Source organism: Rissa tridactyla, chromosome 2 (assembly GCF_028500815.1).
Source record: "Rissa tridactyla isolate bRisTri1 chromosome 2, bRisTri1.patW.cur.20221130, whole genome shotgun sequence".
NCBI lineage: Eukaryota > Metazoa > Chordata > Aves > Charadriiformes > Laridae > Rissa > Rissa tridactyla.
In genome coordinates this window covers 164,926,520-164,949,659 of record NC_071467.1, presented here as the reverse complement: position 1 = coordinate 164,949,659, position 23,140 = coordinate 164,926,520, and the positions used below count along the sequence as shown (strand labels likewise).

At 49.5% G+C, this 23,140-nt stretch overlaps 1 protein-coding gene across 3 annotated transcripts in view; it reads left to right on the top strand.

Moving 5' to 3' along the window:
• GJC2 (gap junction protein gamma 2) overlaps positions 1-22,794 on the top strand; it is a 32,381-nt gene extending 9,587 nt beyond the window's left edge. The window contains exons 1-2 of one of the 3 annotated variants that reach the window (XM_054191767.1): positions 3,375-3,570; positions 16,401-22,794. In XM_054191767.1, coding sequence (XP_054047742.1) covers positions 16,421-17,668 — 1,248 coding nt within the window. In that variant the 5' untranslated portion in view covers positions 3,375-3,570; positions 16,401-16,420 and the 3' untranslated portion in view covers positions 17,669-22,794. Of the gene's footprint in view, positions 1-3,374; positions 3,571-11,831; positions 12,283-16,400 lie in introns of those variants that run through there. The other 2 variants (XM_054191765.1, XM_054191766.1) reach the window with 2 other exon arrangements.
• Positions 22,795-23,140: the final 346 nt, after the last annotated feature.

The following is a 23,140-nucleotide window of genomic DNA, read 5'->3' as shown; positions in this document are numbered from 1 at the left end:
TCTGCAGTCCTGAAGGTGGTGAGATGTGACACTAGGTGTGCCAGGAGAAGGCCTGCTCATTTTTGGAGCCAGCAGCATAGATAAAACCAGTGGGGGTGGACACAAAGGGGAGCTTGGGATCACAGCAGGGCGATGCAATGTCATTTTGTCAAGGGTGAAGGCAGAAGAGACACATGGAAGCAGGAGGCGATAACGTTGCTGGTTGGAGGTCCAGTCCCACATGGGACAGCATGGCAGTGCCATGGGAGAGACCCCCTGTGGGACCTCCTGGGCTTGGTTTGGATATTATCTCCCACCAGGGAAGTCCGTTCCCTCGTCATGTCTTGGCCACCCTCCATCACAGGGCTGTGTCTGGTGCTAATGATCAGGGCTCATGGTTTGCAGGACTGTTACTGCTTGAGAGAAGGCCAAAACATATCTTCCTTGTGCTGTTGCCTTTGGGAGAGGTGGAAATATGGGTGCCCTGCCCATTTCTGCATGGATTCACCCTAGAGAGAGCAGAAAGTTGGCCAGGCAGCATTGATGTAGGCTCCAGAGGGTTGAGGTGAAGGCTCCCAGGCTTTGGGGCCAGTAGGGACCCAAAAAGCAGCCAGGGGAAAAGACAACAATGGATGAAGCTCTGCTTTCAAATGATGCAAGGAAGCTCACAGGCTCCGCATTTGTCACGGCTCAGTGAGTCAGGTACCACCAGTTGGCTGTGGGACGCTGCTCCTCTGGCTCCAGCTCCATGGTTGCACACATGGCCCACAGGGCTCTACCTTGTCCATCTGCATACAGACCGACCCGTCTTATAGCAATGCCACAGAAAATAATTCGGGGTTTTGGTTCACCTCCCTTAAGTTGTTGCTTCTTAATCTTTCTCAGAAACACAGATGGTGTTGCAGTTTCTTATTTATTTCTGTCTGGAGGCTAAAGGGAGGATGCCTTGGAGAGGAAGGGAGGGAAAGAACCAGAGATGGAAAGAGTGAATTTTCAAGAAGAGCCTCCCACAACTTCATCTTCTTTTCCAGCTTCTGGTAATGGCCAGGTCACTGATCGCATCTGTTTGCTCCAGCAAATTTCCAGGGGGTTTCCTGGAATACTGAAATGTGGTGGGCTGCGTGCCCAGCCAGTGACCACCGCCAGAGACGCAGCAAAGAGAATGGACCTCAACTGACCAGCAGCAAACTTAGATGGGTTCCAATAGCTGCCTGTAGGTCAGAGACTCTGACTTGGCATTTCTAAGGGCTATTTATTGCAAAGTGAAGGAGGATCTTTTCTTTTGCACCCTCTTTCCGCAGCATTTTCCATTCTGTTTACCTCTTTAGCAATGTTCCAATTAGCAGAGGAGGCTGAACTGGCCTCTGGGCTGGCAGAGAACATGGAAGAAAAGAAATGTAAGCACAAAACTAGGAGACTACGGAGGGACTTGTTGCATTTCATGGTGGGGACTTCAAAATTATTGCGGATTAAACTGTGAGGGTAGCATCCTCTGTGTCCCATCCCCAGCCTCACAGTGGAGCTTCACGCATCTCTGCTTGGGAACCAACCAAGTACCTGGTATGGGGGTGTCTGACCTCTACGCAAGCCCTAAGGATGCCAGGGGTACCTGCTCTGGCAGCAGGAGCCCAGTGCATCCCAGTGGGTGGTGGAGGATTTGGTGTGAGCAGGGTAGCTTGCACCTGAGCCACTCACGTCTCTAGCAAAACCTTCACCCATGTGCCTGGTGCTCTCTAGGGAAGATCTTTACCTTCAGGACCAGCCTGTTGTATAAGAAAAGACAGAAAAATCTCACCTAGCTGCCCGCTTGTCTCAGGTTGTGGATCAGCCCCAAGCACTGGTGCACAGTTGGCTCAGCCCCACGGCCCTGCCTCTCCATGAGCTGCAGAGATTCCCCTGTGTAAAAGGCGTGGTAGGGCTGTCCACCTCCTCCTCCTGCATCTCCCTTCCTTCCCCTTCCGCCTCAACACGCTCATTCATGAAAAAATGTCTGTTGGATGGATGTGGGGAGAGGAATTAATGTTGGCACGTTTTTTCCCGCGCATTGGCCAAGAGAGGTTGTAGGCTCAGAGAGTTTAAATCTTTGTTTTCACAGCTGGATTCGATATTACCCTTTCTTCTTTCCAGCTTTTTATTGCTGCTCACTCCCCAGCGCAACCTGTTGCAAAGCAGCGTGCACACGTTGAAGTGTGCTCACATTGAAGCACAACCAGCTTCTGGCTTCCTGAGGGGCAGCGAGCGTGGCTGTCCACCTTGGGACCAACGACCTGCACAGAGCCTTGTGTTCATTAAGGACTGAGACCGTAAGAGATTATGCTTTCCTATAGCAGGGGTCATGCAGCAGGTCCTGTGCCTGCGAGGGTGATGCTGCAGCAAGGAAGGTGCCATCCCATGATAGTCCTCTGCACCTGGCTGCAGCCCAGCTCTTGTGGTTCCTTCCCACCCGGCACCACGTGGGGTGAAGGCAGATGGGTGGCAGGGACCAGCTCGGTTCAACTTTTGGTAGGACAGAGCAGGCAGTAAGGTTGCGGGGGGGTTGTCTGCCTTAGCCCTGTGCGTGGGGCATGATGAGACCATAGCAAAACCCCAAGCCCATGGTCCCAATCTAGGGGCATGTTGTAGGGTTTGGTGGACGTGGTGTATGGTTTGTTGTTGACAGTGTTTGGTGGTGGTGGTGTAGGGTTTGGTCGTGCTGATGTAGGGTTTGGTGGAGGTTGTGTAGGGTTTGATGGAGGTGGTGTACAGTTTAGTGGTGGTGGTGTAGGGTTTGGTTGTGCTGATGTAGGGTTTGGTGGAGGTTGTGTAGGGTTTGATGGAGGTGGTGTACAGTTTAGTGGTGGTGGTGTAGGGTTTGGTGGTGGTGGTGTAGGGTTTGGTGGAGGTTGTGTAGGGTTTGGTGGAGGTTGTGTAGGGTTTGATGGAGGTGGTATACAGTTTAGTGGTGGTGGTGTAGGGTTTGGTGGTGGTGGTGTAGGGTTTGGTCATGCTGGTGTAGGGTTTGGTGGAGGTTGTGTAGGGTTTGGTGGTCTGTTGTAAGGTTTGGTGGTGCTGGTGTAGGGTTTGGTGGTGCTAATGTAGGGTTTGGATAGCTGGATGGTGGGCACTGCAGACAAGCAGGTGTGTGCTCATGCCCAGTGTAGTGGAGGTGGAGAAGGTGCTGCCAGCACCCCACTGGATGCCCAAGGGCTTGGACCTCTAGCACTGCAGATCTCAGAGTCGGCCTTTGCTTCAAGCATCAGCATGGCCCAGGGCAAGATGGGACTGGCTCCATTCCCACGTGGATGCCAGCATGAGGGCACCTTCTCCATCCCACTTTCTACCTCTGGAAGGGAAGAAGGGTTGATTCAACACCACTTCAGTCCTACAAGCTTTGGGGATGAAAAGACACGTGGTCTCCCTTCTTGGCACGGGGGATCCAGTGGCGTCCAGATGTGAGGCATGAGCTGCTGACCTCTGCGGCGTCAGCGGGTGGTGGCCCACCTATGTAAACACGTCCAGGAAGGCTCCCATCCCTTTTCCACCCTGCGCTTGCCTTCAGATCAGATCGGCCAGCCTTCGCTGATGCTTCTGTCCCCAGAGCTCCCGGGGAAGGTACTGTACTGCTCGCCTGGCACCGGGCACTCCTCCGGGCATTTCTCTCTCATCCTCCTCTTTTCTGCATGTAATCATGACCATATAATTGTCTCTGTGTGTAATTACCCAAGTAGTTATTTAAATATTTACTGGTGATACTGGTGTAACGATAAATCTGGGTGAGCAGAGTAGAAACCTGCCCTGGTCATGCTGGGAACCCCGCCAGAAGGATAGGAAAGCACTTGTAGTAATAACGTTTCCTTTTTTCTTTATTTTCTGTTTTGTCTGTTATCTAAGAACAGTTGGCAAAAGCATGTCCAACCCGTTTGTTTCCTCATTAATCACGTTCAAGTCTCTCTCTCTCTTCCCTTTTAACTATGTTTAGATCTTATTGGTAATAGAAAAATGGGCCATAAAGTCATATCCAAGTGTCTGGCATTTTCATTTTGGTGTTTGCTTTCTTGTCTTCGATATCCTTATTTAGTTGATGTTGGATTTTATTTTTACTGTGAGGAGGGGTCTGATGTCCGGGTAGCCAGAGCTGAGCTCAGGAGAACATTTTGGTGATGAAGAGTGTCTGCAGGTCTGCAGCACAGAGTTTATTTGGGGAGGGAGCAGGGACGCGTTTATACTGCAGAGGGAAGGGTTTGGCTGCTGTCCCCATCCCTTTTCCCTATTTGCACAACACTTGGGTCACGGAGTGCCCTCACTGTTACAGCTCCATCTGTCCTGGCAAGTCAGAGGGTCCTCCAAAGCCAGGAGATTGAGCAATAGATGCTCCAGTGAGGAGCGTTGAGATGTTCAGAGAGGTTTGGTGTCTTAGTTGCACATGTCCTGGTTCGGATGATAGGATTTTGGCTTATTTTACTAGTCCTGCTCCTTGAGCTTCACCTCAGCGGCTGCAACCAGGCCACCTGCTGAGGTGCTGGATGATGGGTTTAGGAGACCGCCCTTAAGTTCTTGGTAGAGCAGAGCACAGAATGGGACTCAGCACCCTGAGGAGATGCCATACCAAAGCAAAAGGACCTTAAATCCGCTCACGAGCATAGCAGCTCTTCCAAATCACCCACACACGGTCTTTAACCACGCAGTTGTTTAAAGCAGTAAGGCATGAGTTCTGCCCGGAGGACAGCGCAGGACAGGGCACTTGCTCAATGATCATGATGTATGTCCAAGGCTGGATGAGGGACCGCCATGTGAAGGTGGGTAGAGCTTGGACCTGGTTCACATAGCTGGGCTGGAGCCTATGGGTCCTGTTCCTGCATCGATTTGTGGGGCACTTGCTCACTGCAAGCTCCTGTCCTTGTTAAGGTTGAGACACGGTTCCTCTAACCTGCACTTTGGTTGGCAAATTACAGATATTTTTGGGGTAGTAAAGAAACAAAGATAGCTTTGGACCCAGTTCTCATGCTGTGCTTCTCCTGCAGTCAGGGGCGAAAGAAACCTCCACCAAATCCCCAACCCAGAGTCTTCTCCCCTGTTGCACTTGTGGTTTGGGCAGGATCAAGATTGAACCTATAGACCTGAGTCTCCACTTTGGCAAATGGGGCCATGGTTCGTGGTGTGTCACACTGTCCTTTACTAGGGGCAAAAGGGCCCTTCAGCCAGAGCCAAGGGCAGTGGCAGTGTCTCCTTGGATTGCTCCAACCCATATGAACCTGGTTTAAATCCTGGTGTCCAGAGGGCTACTTCATCTAATGGGGCTGGTTGAACAGCAATGTCCTGGTCAGACCAGCATTGGTGGTGTAGAGATTGTCCTGCCTGTTACGGTGGCCATTGCACTTCCCCATGTCTGACAGATGAAGCGTGTGATGACAGAGATGGCACCATCATTTTTCTCTTTGGAAATGCTGCAAAAAATAGAGTCAAACTCTCAGAGTCAGCAGCCGATCTGTGCAGTTGCAAAGAACGTTCCATAAGAAAACCAAAAATTATCTGTGTTTGCAGGAATTTGCAAGAGGGGTTTGGTGAGGAAAGCTGGAGGAGGTCTTGAGCATGTCCTGCTGTGCCTGTGTGGATGTGCAGAGGACACAACTGCCGCACCTTCGCTTTGGGGGGGCGTCGCTGTCTTTCCCCTCAAGCTGTGTCTAAGATGTTCATCCCTATGCAGAGTCGCTGGCTGCTCCCATCCTCTTCCCTCTCCCCCCACTGACACTGCACACACGGTTTTCACGCAGCTGAAAAGCAGGGAAACCATTCTTCTCATCCGCCCGGCACGAGCCAGGAACCTCACCCAGCAGCTCTTGAATCAAGCCCAGAAGCCGTGGCTGAGCTTCCAACCTCTGCCCCCGCTCCTGTCCCCTTTTCCTGGGGCTCTTCCAAGCTCCGTCCTAACACACCATCTCTGCCCGTCCACAGGTGTCAGGGGAAAAAAAACCAAAACCCACCACCTTTCTGGGGCAGCCAAAAATGTGGCCGCTCGTCTTTTTTTCCAGCATTCCCTCATCTTTCCCATGCACCCTGACCTTTTTGCTCTGCCCCTGCTTCTATCAATGCACCGCTGCTCGGTGAACTGCAGATGGAGGAGCAACGGCAGGAGGAGGCGATGTGCCATGAACTTTTGCAACAGCCATTTTCGCCAGGGGATGGATTTCCTCTGTTTTTTATTGTTCCCCCCCCGCCCCCCCCACCTCACTCTTTTGTACAAGTTCAGGAAGGTTGACGGCAAGTCCAGCCTGGCTTGGCTTCACAGGGTTGTGCTGCAGCCCAGCCAGGGCTGGGACACACCGGCTGGAAAGTTTATTGCTTCCTGTTATGAGAGCTCGGGGAAACGCCATGGGTTCGCAGGAGAGACGTGGGCAGTGCTAACACCAGGTATGACCCCCAACGGGTGCGGTTGGAGACGGCCTTTTATTCCCATTGCTTCTTCAGCTACTTCAGGAAAGGGAAGCAAATAGAGAAGGGAATAATTGCTCGATCTGACCTCTGACTATTGAGGCAGATGCTTTCTTTGGAGCAGGAACAGACGCAGGGAAAAAATGCTTTATAGCTTTGCTGAGCCACATCTCCGGGGCTCTCCGCGAGTCCCTTCTTGCCACCTTTTGGTACATTGGCCCGTGTTATCTTGCCAGCCTTGAAAACTTCAGCAGAAAAGTTCCCGTCAGGAAAAAAAATATGTGCTTCTGTCAACACTGAATTTTATCTCAAGAATGTGTCCATCACAGTGAAATTTTCATCTGGGAAGGGCTGGAATAAATCGCTTCTGCTCTCCAGCCCAGGGTTTAAGTGCTTCCTCTGGGCTTTTGTACTGTGGAATTTAAATCTTATTGTTATTTAACCGTATCAGATTTTTTTTTTTTGTCATTTTCAAAGTGAAGTGGTTTCACCTTTCTGCAGTCATCACTCAGTGATATCCAAAGGAAACATTTCCCTGGTTTTCAGCAGAAATATTGTTCGTTTTGCTAACAGCATTGGCTTTTTGCGCCAATCACAAACCAATGCAAACTTAACAGAAATTCTGTTTTCTGAGCTAACTGAGGCACGACCGTGATCCAAATTTCATGGCAATTCAGAGCCAGAGTTTATATTTTCAGAGAGCATGAAAAAAAGCAGCCGTCACCTCCTTTTCAAACATCCTTACATTATACAGCCAAAATCCCCATGGGCTTTGGAAAAACTTCTGAGACCCGATTTTCTCCGTTTGGTTCTTGCAAGAGTCAGAGACCAAGCGCAACGTGCTGATCCAGATCAAAAACTTCTTGGGTTCATCCAACAAGCAGAGCTGGATGCGGAAGAAAAATGAACTGGAGGATGAATACGTAGAGTCCTCGGCTCCGTGTTGTTCAAATGGCACATTTGTGCTGGGGTTGTCATCACCACTGTCCTGAAAAGTCCGTACAGAGATTTGTGACGAAGCAAATTTTAGCAACAAACACTGGCACAGCTTTTTCTGCTGCCTGTAAATATTTTTTTTTTTTAAGAGAGTTGAGGTTTTGGCAGAGTTCTTGCGATGCAGGCCCTGATTAGTCCTGAATCTTGGAGGATGCCCAAAGCTCTGGGTGAAGGAGGGACGTTTGCACAACTGAGATTTTTTTTCTGGGTTAAGCTAGGGAGCATGGTGGGACTGAACGGGAGCCCAGGGGTGGCTGAGTTGAGCAGCGCTGTGGCTATTCCCACCTTCTCCCTCCCATCTCTGCATCACAGCTCCTGAACGGGTCCCTGAGACATCCACAACTGGCCTTGATACCACCATCCATAAACAGGGGTGTTGGTTCAGTTACTGTTTCATGAGCAAAAGGGCTCTTTCTGTGGCTGGCAACAGAGGCATGGTCCCTCCACCCATAAACCCAAGTCCTATCCCAGGACATTGCTTCTGCCCTTGCTGGAAGGGACTGGCCTGTCCCAAAGCACCTTAACACAAGAGACATGGCTCTCTGTCCCAGCAGAAGTCCCCATCCCAGCCGGCATGTCATCGGGACAATGACAAAACTTGGGTCCTTGGATTGTTGAAGGCTCTGGAGACTCCAGGCATGAAGAGCGAGCTCTGATGGGTGCTGATGGCCTCTTTCCCATCAGGAAATGGAAGGCAGCCCTGAAGATGCCTTCAAGGCTTCTTCATCTTCATGAAGATGAAGTGAGATACACGCTTGGACCTTTCTGCAGCACTTGGTTTACCTGGTCCTATCAACCAGGCACGTGGCTGGGGACGATCCATTAGAAATGTCAAAGCTGTAATGCTGACTTGAACCAAACTTGTACAAAATGAGCCCAAGTCCTCTTCCAAACCCATCAATGCCCCTACACCTGTGTGCTTGAGGACCAGCTGGCCTGAAGACAGCGAGGATAACAGCAGAATGAGGGGGACTGGAGGAAAGGAGGATGCGTTGAAAAAGGAGGTTGCTGTGCCCTGAAGCACATCTTAACTTATCTAGGGGAAAAAAATAAATCTGTTTACAGCATTTCCAGAACTGTGGTGCTCCGCTAAAGGCACGGAGCTGCAAGTAATGGCCACACCAGAGACACTAATTAAATTAAAACCTGACTCTTTTTCTGTGTAGCTGCAGTATTTCAAAGCACCGCCTTCGCTTGCAAAGGTAAGACCTCAGCGCGCCTTTCCATGACTCTGTTGTTCACTGGCAAAGCTGTAACCCCCCAACATCCCTTTTTCTCTCGAACTGCCACCAAATTACTGAATAGTAAGAATAATGACAAAATTCAGCAATTCTGCAGTGGACTTGAAGGTTATGCCAAAGAAGTAGAATATTTTCCAAGTCTAATATTTCCTTTTAGGCAGTGCCTTTGTCACCCTTTCCATCACAAACTGCTTTCAAAGCGGATGGCACCCACAGCCACCAAGGGTGAAGATGTGTCCTGCATCCCACCCCCAAAGGTCAGAGCAAAAAGGTTAGTGACGTTAGCCAAAGAAGAAAAGGTACGAATTAAAACTGATGCTTTAATCTTTGCCCTCATTTGTGGTAGTCAAATGTTTTTGTTTCTCAGGCATTAAATTCTGCAGTCTCCTAATTTAAATCCAACAATTTGGAATGACATTCTTAATTTATTTCAGTTATGTGACGTTTTTTGACACAGTCATGTTGCTTCCCAGGTCTTTTTTAAAAAAAGTGGGCTTATCATTTGAACGAAGATGTGTTACTTCATTTCATTTGGTTTTAAAACAGATCGAATGAAAATCCCAGAGGCGAAAATTAGAGAAGAAAATGAACTTTCATTGCAATATGGTACAGAGCTTTGTAGATTAGTGGCCAGAGCGGATAATTACGGTTTCTACTCACCACTGACATAGCAGAGAGACATTATACCAGATCTCAGTATCATTAGTGACAGCACTTATTTATTTCAATAGGATATCTAAGAGAAATATAGATAGATCAGTACTCTGAAAGAGGAGCAGTGCCTGGGTGGAGAGGTGACTTGGCGAGGTGACTCCCAGCAGAAACCAGAATCGCACAAGGCTTCGTTACATCCATCCCCCCTCTGTCTCCACCCTCTCTTTTATTTCCTTTTCTCAGTGCCAAGCATTAAATCCAGGACATGGGATGCTGCAGGGGTGGGTCGGGAGTGAAAAGGTGCCTATAACTTTATTAGCCTGTACATTCATTTATGGCTAGTAAAGCTCTGTTTGCTCTCCACGGCCTTCCTTGGGAGAAAGAAAGCACAAACTATTTATAACTGTGTGCATAGTCCTGCCATTCTGTTATTACCCACGCACAGGAGGTTTTGGCTTTCACACAACCTATTCAGACAGTGAAAACCCAGCTAAAAAGTGCAGGAGAAAATGCACGGGTCTGGCTCTGCCTCCAGCCCTCTGCCTCCTTCCCCAGGTGATGCTTTAGCCCATGGATGATGGTTTGGTGATGGGAACAACACGATCCCTGCCAGTGCGATGGCCAGACCTGCTGGGCCGGAGGCTGGAGCAGAAGCAGATGATGCTCAGCTTGCCTCAAGCAGAGATGCCCTGAGAAAACTTCCACCAGACGAGATTGCTGTGTGTATAAATAACACGCACGGTTAGAAAGCAAAAGGCCTGGAAAGGCTGCATGACCCACGGGACAGGGACCGTGCTGAGCTGCCTTTTATCTCTAAGTTGATGCCTGCAGTCCTGCAGAGCCTGGAAGTTGTTCTCAGCTAGTTATTTTTAAATAACTAATAATACTCCTCTCCATCCTGCACCAGCTGGAACGGGTGGAAGTTTCGCTACAGATCTTTGTGGGAATGAGATCTTGGTGGCCATCCCTCAGGTCTGATGGATCTCATAGGACTTGTCTTTTAGAAGTAGATGGTGTGACATGTGCTGGAAGCTATGGGGTCCCCTCTTGGTGGGGATGCACCCAAGGACCATGCTGTGGCCCCTGTGGAGGTGACCACGAGGTGACCCAACGCACTGTCTCCAGGCTTGAAGGACCATGAGGGCAAGGAGATCACTGCCCCAGCGTGCTGGAGGCCAAACCCAGCCCTGAGAACACGCAGGGGTAATGTGGCCTTGGCTCACTGCATGCTTTCTGCCCCTCAGAGGGGTCCTGATGGGAGATCTCCAGGGAGGTCAGAGCATTGGTGGAGGAGACCTCCAGCCCTGGTGCTCTCCTCTGAAACCAGCTCCCTGTCTCCCCATGTCCTTTGAGAGTGCAAGCTTTGTTGGAGTGCTGTGTGCTTAAATTGAAGCAGGCAGCCAGAGTTGTGACAATTTAACTTTTTCAGAAGCTTATTCCCCCCAAAATACCTCCCAAACTCTGGTTTCCCTAGTGTGGCATATTCCCTGAAGGGTATGTCCATCCCTACACCTAACAGCTGATTATAAGGCTTTTTCCACCTGCCTGTCATAGGCAGCTACTTGTGAACAGCAAATTAACTTATCACTGTGTATAAGTAATTAGTTTATAACTTAAAACCTTCAGGAAAGTTACTACAACATGCCCAGAAATGCTAGCCCCTCCCTGGAGACCCCGTTAGCTGCAATGGGGTTGTGTCACGCAGCCGAGCTCTGGTGTCAGCAGGGCCTCACACACTCCTGGGCTTTCCACAGAGCAGCTTCCAGCAGGACAGCCAAAGCATTAGCCAGCGTGGAGCAGTGCAGGAAGTGCTGCTGCTTGCAAGAGCATCAGCACGAGATGCTCCAGCGAGCAGGAATTGCTCCTCCTTTGGGCTCTTTGGGAAACCAGAGGTCTGATGGCAGAGTGAATATGTTGGTTTGTCAGGACCAGGGATGAAAGTTCCTGATAAACCACATGGTTTCAAATATCTCCCTTGATCAAAATGTACATCTTCCCATGCTTTTTCCCCTCAAAGGCTGGGTCTGATCATTCCCTAACTTGTTGGCTGATGTTATTGCTTCCTTCTCCTCCTTGCTGGCCCTTGGGGAGACCTTCTGCCTTGACTCTCCATTTCCATCTCAGCAGCTACCTGGAGCTCTGATCCCGCTGGGGTGGCAATGCCAAAGCTTCCCAGAGACAGAGCAAAGATGAGAAGGGATCCTTGGACCATCAGGATGGAGGTTTTCTTCTCCACTTGCCTTAGGCTTCATGTACATTCCCGTACTTCTCGTTTCTGCAGAGAAGCCAAAACGTCTCTGTGTGGGCTCAAAACCCCTTCCCCATCCTTCATCTGCTCCCTGCTCCCATCCGTCAGCTCGGACAGAGGTGCACCACCTCTCTCAGGCAAAGCCTCTCCTGGGGGTGCAGCAAAGCAGGAGCTGCAGAGCGGTTTTTCTCACTAGTGAGCCTTGCCTCTTTTTCTTGCTATTTTTTTCCCCCCCAGCAACCAAGGAAGTTTTGCCAAAATGTGTTTTCCACATGTTCCCTATTAGTCATGCTCTCTGTCTTACAAATCTGTTACCAGTGCCACTAGCTGATGCTATTAATTTACTTCCAACCGGCTCAAGAGCTCGACAGCAAAATTCCAGGCAGCTTTCCTAAAACCAGACCCGGCGGCTTGTTTGGATTTAAAACCAATGCCCCTTTCTTCCCCGGTATATATATGTATATATATAGCACCTTCCCTCCTTCTCCCAAGGCTTGGCGAGGGAGAGAGGAGCCAGGAGCGGCGGTGGGATCGGCCGTAGGGGTGCAGGCAGCTCGGGCAGGACCTCCGGTGGTGGGTGCCCGGCAGAGGCGGGGTTTGATAGCACATTAAATACTTCCCTCGAGCTCCAGTTTCCAACGGCCGGGGTATGGCTGGACCGAGGCGGCGGGAGTTTATCTAAGGCAAGGCGGAGGGCCGGCGGCACAGGAATGTCGGCGGAGGAGGGAAAGCCGCCGCGAGAAGCACCATGTCTCTGTGAGTAGATTTTTTTCTTCCCCATTGTTTTCCCTGCAGTTTAAGCAACGCTGTGGCAACCGTGCGGAAAGGAAGGACATCCAGCTAGCACAGATATTTTTTTTTTTTTTCTATTTAGCTTTTTCCCTCTTCTGCTCCTTTTAGACTCCGGTTTTAAAGTTTTCCCAGTTCCAACAGTTGTGCTTGAGATTACGCAGAGGTGAAGTGAGTAGTGAAGTAGTGAAGAGAACATGGAGCCAACAGCTCATTCCTGTACCTGGCTACGCACGATTTTCATGATTTTAAGTGCTGCTGTCGGGTCGAGCGGTTCAGCTCTGCCTGTATGGCTGTTTCGAAGTGAAACTTGTACCCCGCTTGCGCTTCATACACTGCATGTCAGCTAGTCTGGAGGCGACGTGTGAAGATAGGTGAAGACTGTGAATGAATGGATTTCAAAGCCAGAGGGATGGTGTGCCCTCTCATGCGATCGCTCTGGCAGCTAATTTAGCTACCTGAACCACCTAATCAAATCCATCTACCTGCTGTAGACGCATACAGGTGTTTTTTTCCCCAGGGAGGGACTTGGGACTTTTCCCCAGGGAGTTGGACTGTGTAACTTTTCTGTTGCGTGGAGGAATTCAATCTGAAGCACACAAAAGGTGCAAAAATGGACTTGTTCTGTTTTGATAGTTGGCGTTGTGAGGAGACGCGACATAGTCTTTTCCTAGTGCCATCCTATTCATCAGCAAAAGTGTTGTGAACAAATCCTTCCTTGGAAGCTTGTTGCCTTGTAATTGATTCCAAAATACAGTGGTGTACTAACACCCCCCCCCAGCAATTAAAGGCATTGAAATCTCATAGTATAGTCTTTCTAGCCAATGAGTCGCAAAAACCACTGGAATTTTAACTGAACTGATTGTAGGAGGGGTTTTTAACTCATTTCCTTCATCTTCTGCTTTCAAAAATGGTGCCAGAAGAGTGGGTGGACACACAAGAGTCTAACGTCAAGGTGTGATCATCCGCAAAGGCAATAGCGGGGTCCCAGGGGCGCAGAGACCGCTTGAGGCTGTTTCCTGCAGATGTTCCTGCAGACCCAGATGTTCACGGAGGGCTGAGCCGTAGTGCCAATGGCAGGACCAACAGCTTGGGCTGGTGGCTGGTAACCAGAGGTGGCTGTCTCAAAGCAACAACCTTCCACTTTGGTTATTTTGCAATTTCTTTCCCTTTCCCTGACTCAGGAGGTTTGTCAGTGTTTTGGGCCAACGCTATCGGGTGCTCCTTTCCAAAATGTGTCTCCCAGATGAGGCACTGGGTGCTTTGCTAACAACCCTGACTAATATAGGATCAAAACTTGAACATTTACTCCAAAAGCCATCGTTACCTTGGTTAGACCCTCCCCGCCCCAGCAAAACTGCTGTTGGGAGCTAAGTCCGAGCTTTGGGAACTGTGTCCTTGAGTAACACTTGCAAAATGGTAAATTATCCCCGGTGTAGACCTCGTAAACCCTTTAGGTGAGCACTACAATTATAAATGAACTGCTCTACAGCCCGTGTTTTAGAACAATGTGGGGCTTGCAGCTAATCGGGGATGTGGATGGGAGCCAGGAGGTGGCTGAATGCCCGCATGGGGCCAACCAAGCTGGGGCCAATGTGTGCTCCAGCTAAGCCCCAGCCCTGCCTCGGCCGGACCCGGATGCTCCACAGACAGATGCACCATGTCCCACAGCAGGACATTGCTGCACCCAGCAGGGTCTTCCCTTCCCAGTCCCCTGTCAGCTGGAGCTTGGCCCAGTGCCTGGATTAATCCTGCAAATCATTCAATGCCCCATTTTGCCCATATCTGAGTGGGGACACAAGTCAGAGGAAGGGTTAAAGACACTTTAGAGTGTATCCACTGTCAAGAAGCAAAAAAGGCACTCAAAGGGGATGCTTTCTCATCTCACCCCTGAATAAACCCAATTTCCTCAATAAATAAAGAATAAGCTTTGTGGGGATCGCTTCCCACATTCTTCTGCAATGGCTGAATTGTATCTGCAGCAGCACTTCTGTACTGACCATTGGGTCCCAGGTGTCACTTCTGAGGCAGGAGATGGGGATTCTGGTCCCAGCAGCTTTCAGGGCTGTCATGCTTCCCCAAGTAAGTTGAGGAAAGAAAGGAGACCTTCCCCACTTCTTCTTCTGGCTTATTACCCAGCCTGGAGTGAGCTGTTTCTCTGCTCCCTGCCTCAGTTTCTCCAGCTACAGGACAAGAATAACACCATCTGCAGAGTGCTCCTGCGGTCCTGGTCTGGCGTGTGAAGACTTGGGAGTTTGGGTTCGCAGAGGATTTGTTTGATCTAGAAATAGCAGGGTTAGAAAATTCCATCTGCCAGCTCTCGAGAGCCGTCGACAGAGGAAGAATTCCGATGCTTCTCGAGCCTCGGACGGTGCTGCTGCCTCTCAGGGTGGCGCGAAGGCAAGGGCTGAGCGAACCAGTGCTGTTTGGCTCCTGTCCTGAGAAGCAGCGTGAGCAAAATCACATTCCAGAAAGGCTTGACGTGGAGCAAGGCACATTTCCCTTCTTGCTCCCGTGTGGGGCTGTGCCCATGGCCGATGCTGGTGTCTCTCCCACCCTGCGCCTGGCACGGGCAATGGGCTCAAAGCCCGGCTTGTGCCACAGAAACCCTAGGGCATAATTTTGTGTCTCCAGGGAAAAGTGGTGCAAAACCACGTTAGGACCAGGATCACGTCTCACGGCATCGTTTTACCCCCTGGATATTTACCCAGCCATGCTCAGCCAGCATGGAGGAGTAGGTTTGGTGTCCATACTCTTGCAACATATGGACAACGGCTTCTTTCTCGTTCTCTGCGTGATCATGGAGGACGGCAGGGGAGCAGCCTGCGTCAAGGCAGCTACTGCCAAGCCATAACACACCTCTGCCATGTGCTACTCCGCACTCACTCACTTGTGTCCACGCTCATGTGCTCCTATATCTGCCACCAACACATCCACTCTTCTTCTGGGCGCAGTGGTAGGCATCAGTTCATGGGTGGGATCGAGTTCACGGATACCTAATTTACTGACAGCCATCTGGTGTCTGCATGCAAACAAGGTGGGTAAACCCCATGAAGAGCCTGAGAAGGATTCAGAGGAAGGATTCAGGGGAGCAGAAAGGATGATCCCATCCTCTGCTGCCATGGAGTGAGAGCCTTGCTGTCCCCCACCACGGTGCTCTGGATCTGAGTGCTTTCCCTATTGCTTGCGTCTCCAGGTATCTGTCAGGGCTGCTGCCAGTCAAGCAGTAAAATTGCCTCCTGCCTTTAATGATGCCTGGGGTCATCCCAAGGAGCTCGGGCTGAGGCCCCATCGCAAGTTAAGCTAAACACAAAATGGGTATTACGAGCTCTTCCTCCCCAGCTGTCCAGGTCTTCTCATAAGTGCATGTTTTTCTCTGAAATCTTTTCAAGGTTTATTTTTAAAACAGCCTGCATTTGATTAAACATTTGTTTTGTTTTGTTTTGTTTTCTCAAAAGGAACTTAAAAGGGCCATCAGCATGTAAACATAAATATTCCCATTCTTTTGCTGATTCTTTGCATTTTTCTGGGTTTGCTAATGAAAGATATTTCAGCAGCGCAAGTCTCTCTGATGGGGGCAGCATCCTCTACTCCCGCTTTCCGCTCAGGCGCTTGAGCCCATGGTGTGCAAGCAAGAGATTGTCACAAGTTAAGCACCTTTTTGTGCCTACGTGGCTTCCGTGGCATCTTGCATCCACTTTTACAGTCACCCAAACCCTTCTTGCAGCTGAGCAAGGTCTTGAAACAGGTGACAAAGTGGGTAATGGTGAACCTAGTGGGTGCCGTGGCTTGTTACGTTATTAATCTGTGTTTATCTGGTACCACCAGGTATCCATTCCTCCGATGATGGTGGTGCAGCACATCCCCACACTGGCCATGGCACATTCCCCGATGCTGCGCTCTCATGGTCAGCCCCATGTCATGGTCCCTCACTGGGGAGATGGGTTGCAGCAGCGAAGGGTGCCTCTTTGAGATAAAATGACTTCATCTGTCACAGATGTGCCAATGTCACAGCCGTATCGCTGACTGCAGCCACAGATGTTAACTTACAGCTATGTGTTCTTTCTTCCCCCCTCTTCCTGCAGGTTATAACTGAGTAGCCCTTATGACCAACATGAGCTGGAGCTTCCTAACCCGCCTGCTAGAAGAGATTCACAATCACTCCACCTTCGTGGGGAAGGTCTGGCTCACTGTGCTCATCGTCTTCCGCATTGTCTTGACAGCGGTGGGGGGGGAGTCCATCTACTCCGATGAGCAGAGCAAGTTCACCTGCAACACCAAGCAGCCCGGCTGCGACAACGTCTGTTACGATGCCTTCGCACCGCTGTCACACGTCAGGTTCTGGGTTTTCCAGATTATCATGATATCCACCCCTTCGGTCATGTACCTGGGCTATGCCATCCACAGGATTGCCCGGTCGGCGGAGGAGGAGAAGAAATTCAAGGGATTCAAGAAGAAGAAGCAGTTTGCTTTGAACTGGCAGGCAGTGCGCAACATGGAGGACCCCATGGAGGCTGACGAAGAGGAGCCCATGATCTCTGACGATACAGCAGAACATGAGAAAGCCAAAGCCAAACCCAAGAGCAAAGAGCAACAAAAGCATGACGGGAGGAGGCGCATCCAGCAAGAAGGACTGATGAAAATTTATGTCTTCCAGCTACTTACCAGAGCTTCGTTTGAAGTTTGCTTTTTGATAGGGCAGTATTTGCTCTATGGTTTTGAGGTAGAAGCCTATTATGTCTGCAACAGAGTCCCTTGCCCTCACACTGTGGACTGTTTTGTGTCCCGGCCAACAGAGAAGACCATCTTTCTCCTGGTGATGTATGTTGTGAGCTGCCTGTGCTTATTGCTGAACATGTGTGAGATGTTTCACTTAGGGTTTGGGACCATCCGAGATGCCATTCGCAACCGGAAAATCAACAGCTTTAGGCAGCCTCCCTACAACTATGCCTACCCAAAGAACATCTCCTGCCCTCCTGAGTACAACCTGGTAGTGAAATCGGAGAAGTCCACCAAGATCCCCAACAGCCTGATGGCTCATGAGCAGAACTTGGCTAACGTCGCCCAGGAGCAGCAGTGCACCAGCCCAGACGAGAACCTCCCGGCAGACTTGTCCACCCTTCACAAACACTTGCGAGTGGCCCAGGAGCAGTTAGACATAGCGTTTCAGAGCTACAGCAGCACCCAGGGCAACACACAACCTTCTCGAACCAGCAGTCCTGCCTCGGGTGGCACAGTGGTAGAGCAGAACAGGGCCAACACCGCCCAGGAGAAACAAGGTGCTAAACCCAAGGCCTGTTTGGAGAAAGGGAGCTCAAGCAGTAAAGATGGAAAGACGTCTGTATGGATATAGAGTCATCCAAAAGGAGAGAAGGCAGCGTAAGTGGGGTTTTTATTTTGGTTTGTTTCTGTTTTTCGGTATTGTCTTGCATTCGTTTCACAGGGCACAGGCGCAATTTTTATATGGAAGTCAAGAAAGTAACGGAGTTTCAGACCAATTTAATGCTGTCTTCCAGCGCATTAACAAAAGACGTTTCTTCCCTGTTTCCAACATGCTCTCCAGCTGGGAACCTCCGGTGAGCAATAGCAAACCCCCTGCGTTTCCCACCACCACTGGAGCTCCCAACAGAGACTGGACAACGTGCCATGATGGGAAGCGGAGCTCCTGGTGGCTCAGGAGAGAAGTCAGGCCAACAATGAGCAGCTCCCCTCCTGCATGGCGAGGCTAGAGTGCTGTAGGTCAGGCAGCATTTAATTACTAAATATCCTTAATCAAAATTAATTTCTGATCCCTCGATAAAAGAAAACAACTGACACACTGCAGGAACCTTCGTGACATGCTTACAGCTGATGTCCTGCCTGAATTGCTAGATGCTCTAGGAGGCATCATTCGAGCCACGAGCTGGGACCCACATCAGGTTATGGGGCAGAAACACAGCAACTCTCTTACACAGGGAGACCTAAAAGCATAGCACGGCGCTGATGGTTTTCGTCTTTTATTCCTCTGCGTTGAAGCAAAAAGTAAATACGATTAAACACTACACAGCAGGAGCGAGCAGTGACATTGCGTCGTACTGGTGCCTGTGTAGCGCTTGCTACAGATGCGATGGGAACGGCTGCAGTCACACTGTTTTTAACAAACTGCTGCTTCACATCACCAGAAAGTGCCTTCATGCAACCAGGAAAACAAAATTATAAAGGGTTTGGACTTCTTTATTTGCTGAATTTTAGTAGAGATTGGAAGATCAGCGTTGGCAAATTTGTTTTTCTGTTTAATCAACACCCTTATAAATAGTGGCAGATGGCAGAACTATGCATAGTGTGTATATGATGTGTGTGTGTACATGTACGTATATATACAGACACATATGAACATGTGTGTATGAATATAGCCATAGAGAGAATATATAAACGTAATATCAACCCTCTGGTAATTTTACAGCCTTCCACCTCTCCTGGGAAAACCCCACTGGTCCAGGACTATGGCTGATCTCATCCTAGAGCAGTCTTTGGGCTTCCAGCTTCCAGCCTCCCCTGGGGAACTGGCAAGTGTCACGCATTTGTCTGTGGGGCTTAGCAGGAGATCTGGCTTCAGTGGAGGACAGGACCAGGACAGCAGCAGGAAGTTTTTCACTAGTTTATAGGGAGCTTTTTGAGCTTGGCTTGGTTTTAGAGTGGTTTTCAGGCAGCTACAGGAACTGGGAGCGTGTTAAAACCAAGCTGCTGAGCTCCAAGGTTCCTGCTAGTGCTGAGAACGTGCTTTGTCAGTGTGGTTTCATACTGTGTCTCTTGCACAGCTGTGGGGCTGTGGCTTTTTACCCCTCCAGTAACACAAAACAGAAAGAAAACCTCATCACTGGGGTCACAGGGAGCATCTCCTACTGAATCATAGAATCATTTAGGTTGGTAGAGGCTGAAACCTCTCTGCCAGGTCTTAGAGCAGGTCTGATCCCCGAGATGCTCCCAAGATGCCTGTGGCTTGGCAGATGCTCTTGCAACCTCCCAAGAGTCCAACGGTTGATTCACCACCATGGAGAACCCAAATAGGCAGAGCCTTCCAGGATCAAACCTAACGCGAATGAAATAAATCCTCACTGAACACAGAGCTGTCCCTGTGCCGAGCTGTTCCCTCAGGGCCATGCCAGACACTGAAAGTCACACGCAGGTCCCTGTGCCAGTATTTTTTATGCATTGGATCTATGTGACTTCTTGCTGGGCATCTTTCTCATGTTCTTGAGACTGGTCCCTGAAAGTCTCGAGGATGCCCGTTCTCCAGGTAGCCAGACCCTTTGGGCAGTCTGGGGAGCAGACAGAGAACTTCAGCTCCTCCAGACCTCGACTGAGCTGTGGCATGCCATTAAAGAACAGTGCTGACAGCAAAAAAGTAGACTTAAAAAGAAATCAAAGAAATATCCTGGGAAGTATCCAGCTTTAAATACTCACTATGGCTTTGTGTAACAGTCTGGGGAACAATTTCAGGCTTATTCCTGGACCTGCTGAAGGCATCAGTAAAATGCCTGGAGTGCTGCCTGCTCTCGCTGCTAGACCTTCCCCTTGAAAATGGACAACTGCATCCGGGAGGAGGATCGGTTCATCCCCCCCACCAGCAATGGTCAGGAGTAACACACATCTGTCGTGCGGAGGGACAGCCTTTCTGCCGTGAATTTTGAATGACAGGCTCAGATAGTTCACACCACAGTGGTGGGGAGACAAACATATCCAACCGTGCTGTTGGTCCTTCTCCTGCGCGTGGGAAGGCTCTCCTCTTGGGCTGTGCTGCACCAGGCAATGCAGGAGAGGCTGGTTGCTGTCGCTGCTATTACCATAAAGATAAACACATGCAGGTCCACAGCCCAGGGCTGCCGGGGAGGAAAGCAGAGGTGCTGGTGGGTGGAAATTTGCTCCCTAGTAATTACAGCTGTTCAGGGCACAAGCCCGTCCTCCATATTGATGTGACTTCTCACTTACGGCCAGCCCTGCGTTCCATGGGAAACTGCGTGTATTTAAAGTCACAATCCCAAGGGAAGGATGGAAACTCTGAGGAGAGCGATGGTTGGATTCTGTCTGAGTTTTTCTGATTCCTTTGAGATGAGCAGCAATATCACAGCCCCAGATAAACTCATCCTTCTCACGCAATGCCGGAAGGCACTGTGCTGTGCAGGAGTCCGGATTTTGGATTTCTTCTGCCCATACCAGCGATACCTCCCTCAGCCCCAGACACGGCTTGAGCATTTCCTGATGACTCAGACTGGCCCCTCGGCTCCTGCTGACCTGCAGATTCACAAGCGAGTCACCAAACGCAGGGATGGGCATGTGCCTCCCTTGTTCTTGCTTCAGGAAACCATCCTGGCCTCACCATGGGGAAGAGGGGTGGGGGGTAGATTTTAAGCCAGAAACCCCAGAACATGATCACAGGGAACTGATTGAATCATTAAACCCATTTTATACAGCAGGGCTATACCCACTTCCCCAACAATATAGCTGGTCAGTGCCTGACAGGAGGAGATCCCTGGGCACCATACTTGCAGGTTCAGAGACACTTAAGAGCAACAGGGCTGGAAAGGACCATGGATCTTCTCCTGAACTTGCCACCATCAAATGCTTCCTTAATGGCTAACATGAACCCCCCTCACTGCAACCCCTAGTGTCTCCTCTCCTCAGCAGCCATGGAGAACATCTCATGCCTTTAACGGCTGCAGAAGCTTTTGAGTGTTTGAAGTCTGTTTTCACCCTCCTCCAGTCTGCTTTAAGCTAAACAACTCTGGTCTCATCAACCTTTCTCCAAGGGCTGCTTTTCTAGCATGGTTTTCCTTGGTGGCTTTGAACCACCACCACCACCCAGTCCATGTCTTCCCAGCAGTGTGGCAGCGATGGTCCTCAGGCCACCTTCCCACTCTGCTGCTCTTCATGTGCTCATCTGCCACCCTGGTCCTCCCCAAAACCCTATCTTCTGCAGGCATGGGAACTGCTCCCCTCCTCAGACGTGTGCTTGTACAGTTGGGATCTTCCTGTCCTCCATCAAACTGCCTTTTTATTTTCACACCACAGACCCAGTGCACCAAGGGAGATTTGAATGATCTGTCTGTCCTGTGGCAGATTCGCAGCCTCCTCCCGGCTGGTGTCACCATCGCATTTAATACGCACACACTGTTTTCCACAGTGAGAGTCAATAATTGCAATATTGACAAGGACTAGAGCCAGGGCAGACTCTCGGGTGATCAATACAACCTCCTCGTTGGGCAGAGAGACAGGGTAACCGCTCTCTCAGCCGTTCTTCCAGCCAGCCCCGCTCCTCTATCAGGCTTGAAACAATTCCTTGCATAAAATGCTTTGGGAGTGGGAGCTGATCTTCCTTTCTCATGTTTCCCAAGCGTTTTGACAAGGACAGAAGCACAAGGGCACATTCCCAGCAGGATTTCTCTGGTGTCATGGGTTGCCTGGATGAGATGCAAAATTGCCTGCAAGGTCCCAGCCAGCCCGGAGGACACCACTGACTCCTCTGACCCTGGGGAGGAGGGACCCCAGTTCTCCCAGATCCCATCTGAGCCACACACAGGAGCCAGCTTGAGTCAGACAGCCCTAGAAATATAAGGAATTATTATTATGATGATGTATACTGAGTTGCTCACTTCCCCCCTTCCTCCTCCACTCCTTGGCCTCTAAAGCCTTTAGAATATTGTATATTTCCACCAAGTCACTGCCACAAAGGCAACAGACATGCATTAATGCCTCTGCAGAAACAAATCCTTTCAGGGCAAGAGCAAAAATACCTCCTTTATGATGTCAGTTTGGGAAGGAAAAGGATAGAGAGGCAAAATAAGCATAACCATAAGCAAAACCCCCATCACAACATTACAAACTAAACCAGCGGCTCGAGGAATTTCAATTAGACGACAGGCAGTTGGCCACAGAAGAAACACTAGTAGTATAATTAATGCTTTGCTTTTTTTTTTTTTTTTTTTACAATTAGCAGTTTTGTTCACACACAAGACGGGTTTGGCTTTGTAGCTGAACTAATCGTAAATGTTGACTCTCTCGCTAAACTTGGTCGGATAAAGTGCCCACACTTATATTTCTATTCTTACCATTCAGGGCCAGGAATGTCCCACGTAAAAGCCAGATTACCTTGTTGCTTGCATTGCATTCCACTGGGAAATACTTGAACTTAACTCAAGGCCATAACTAGTCTGTGCTGTTACGAAGTTTCTGGGATTGTTTTTTTTTTTTTTTTTTGTCGTTCATTTTTTTATGTACTAACTGTATTTGTACTAGAAATTTTTTGAGTATGAGGTTGAATCTGTAAGTATTTTTCAGTGTAAATGTTACATCTGGACTGTAGTTACAATATTAAACACTGGTCAAAAGAGAAAGATACATCAGCCCAACTCTTCAACTGGCTATTCCACATCCATTACTAATAAAAAGGAATAAAACTTACATTTTGTTACAGTATGTAAAGCGTGTGGTGTTTCCATAAGAAGGGCGCTGAGTGTTGATGACAAGAAATTCTTCTCCATCTATTATTTGCCTGTTTTTAGCCACGTTAAGAGCTCTATTTTCCCAGATATGGCTATAAATCACTGCAAAATATTTTTGCCTTAAGAAGCAGTTGACCTTCTAGTTGTTTGGGATGTGTTGTCTCTCTGATGAATCACTGCCTACAGTTCCTTCAGGCACAGAGCTGAAACTGCTCAGGAAAGCCTGTACTTTCAAAAGCAAGAAAACTTTGCGGACGTGGGGAGAAACTGATGATTCAAGCTGAGCAAACAATGGGAAAGCACTTGTGAGAAAGCCTGACTTTCCAAACGACCTCAATCTTTGCTCA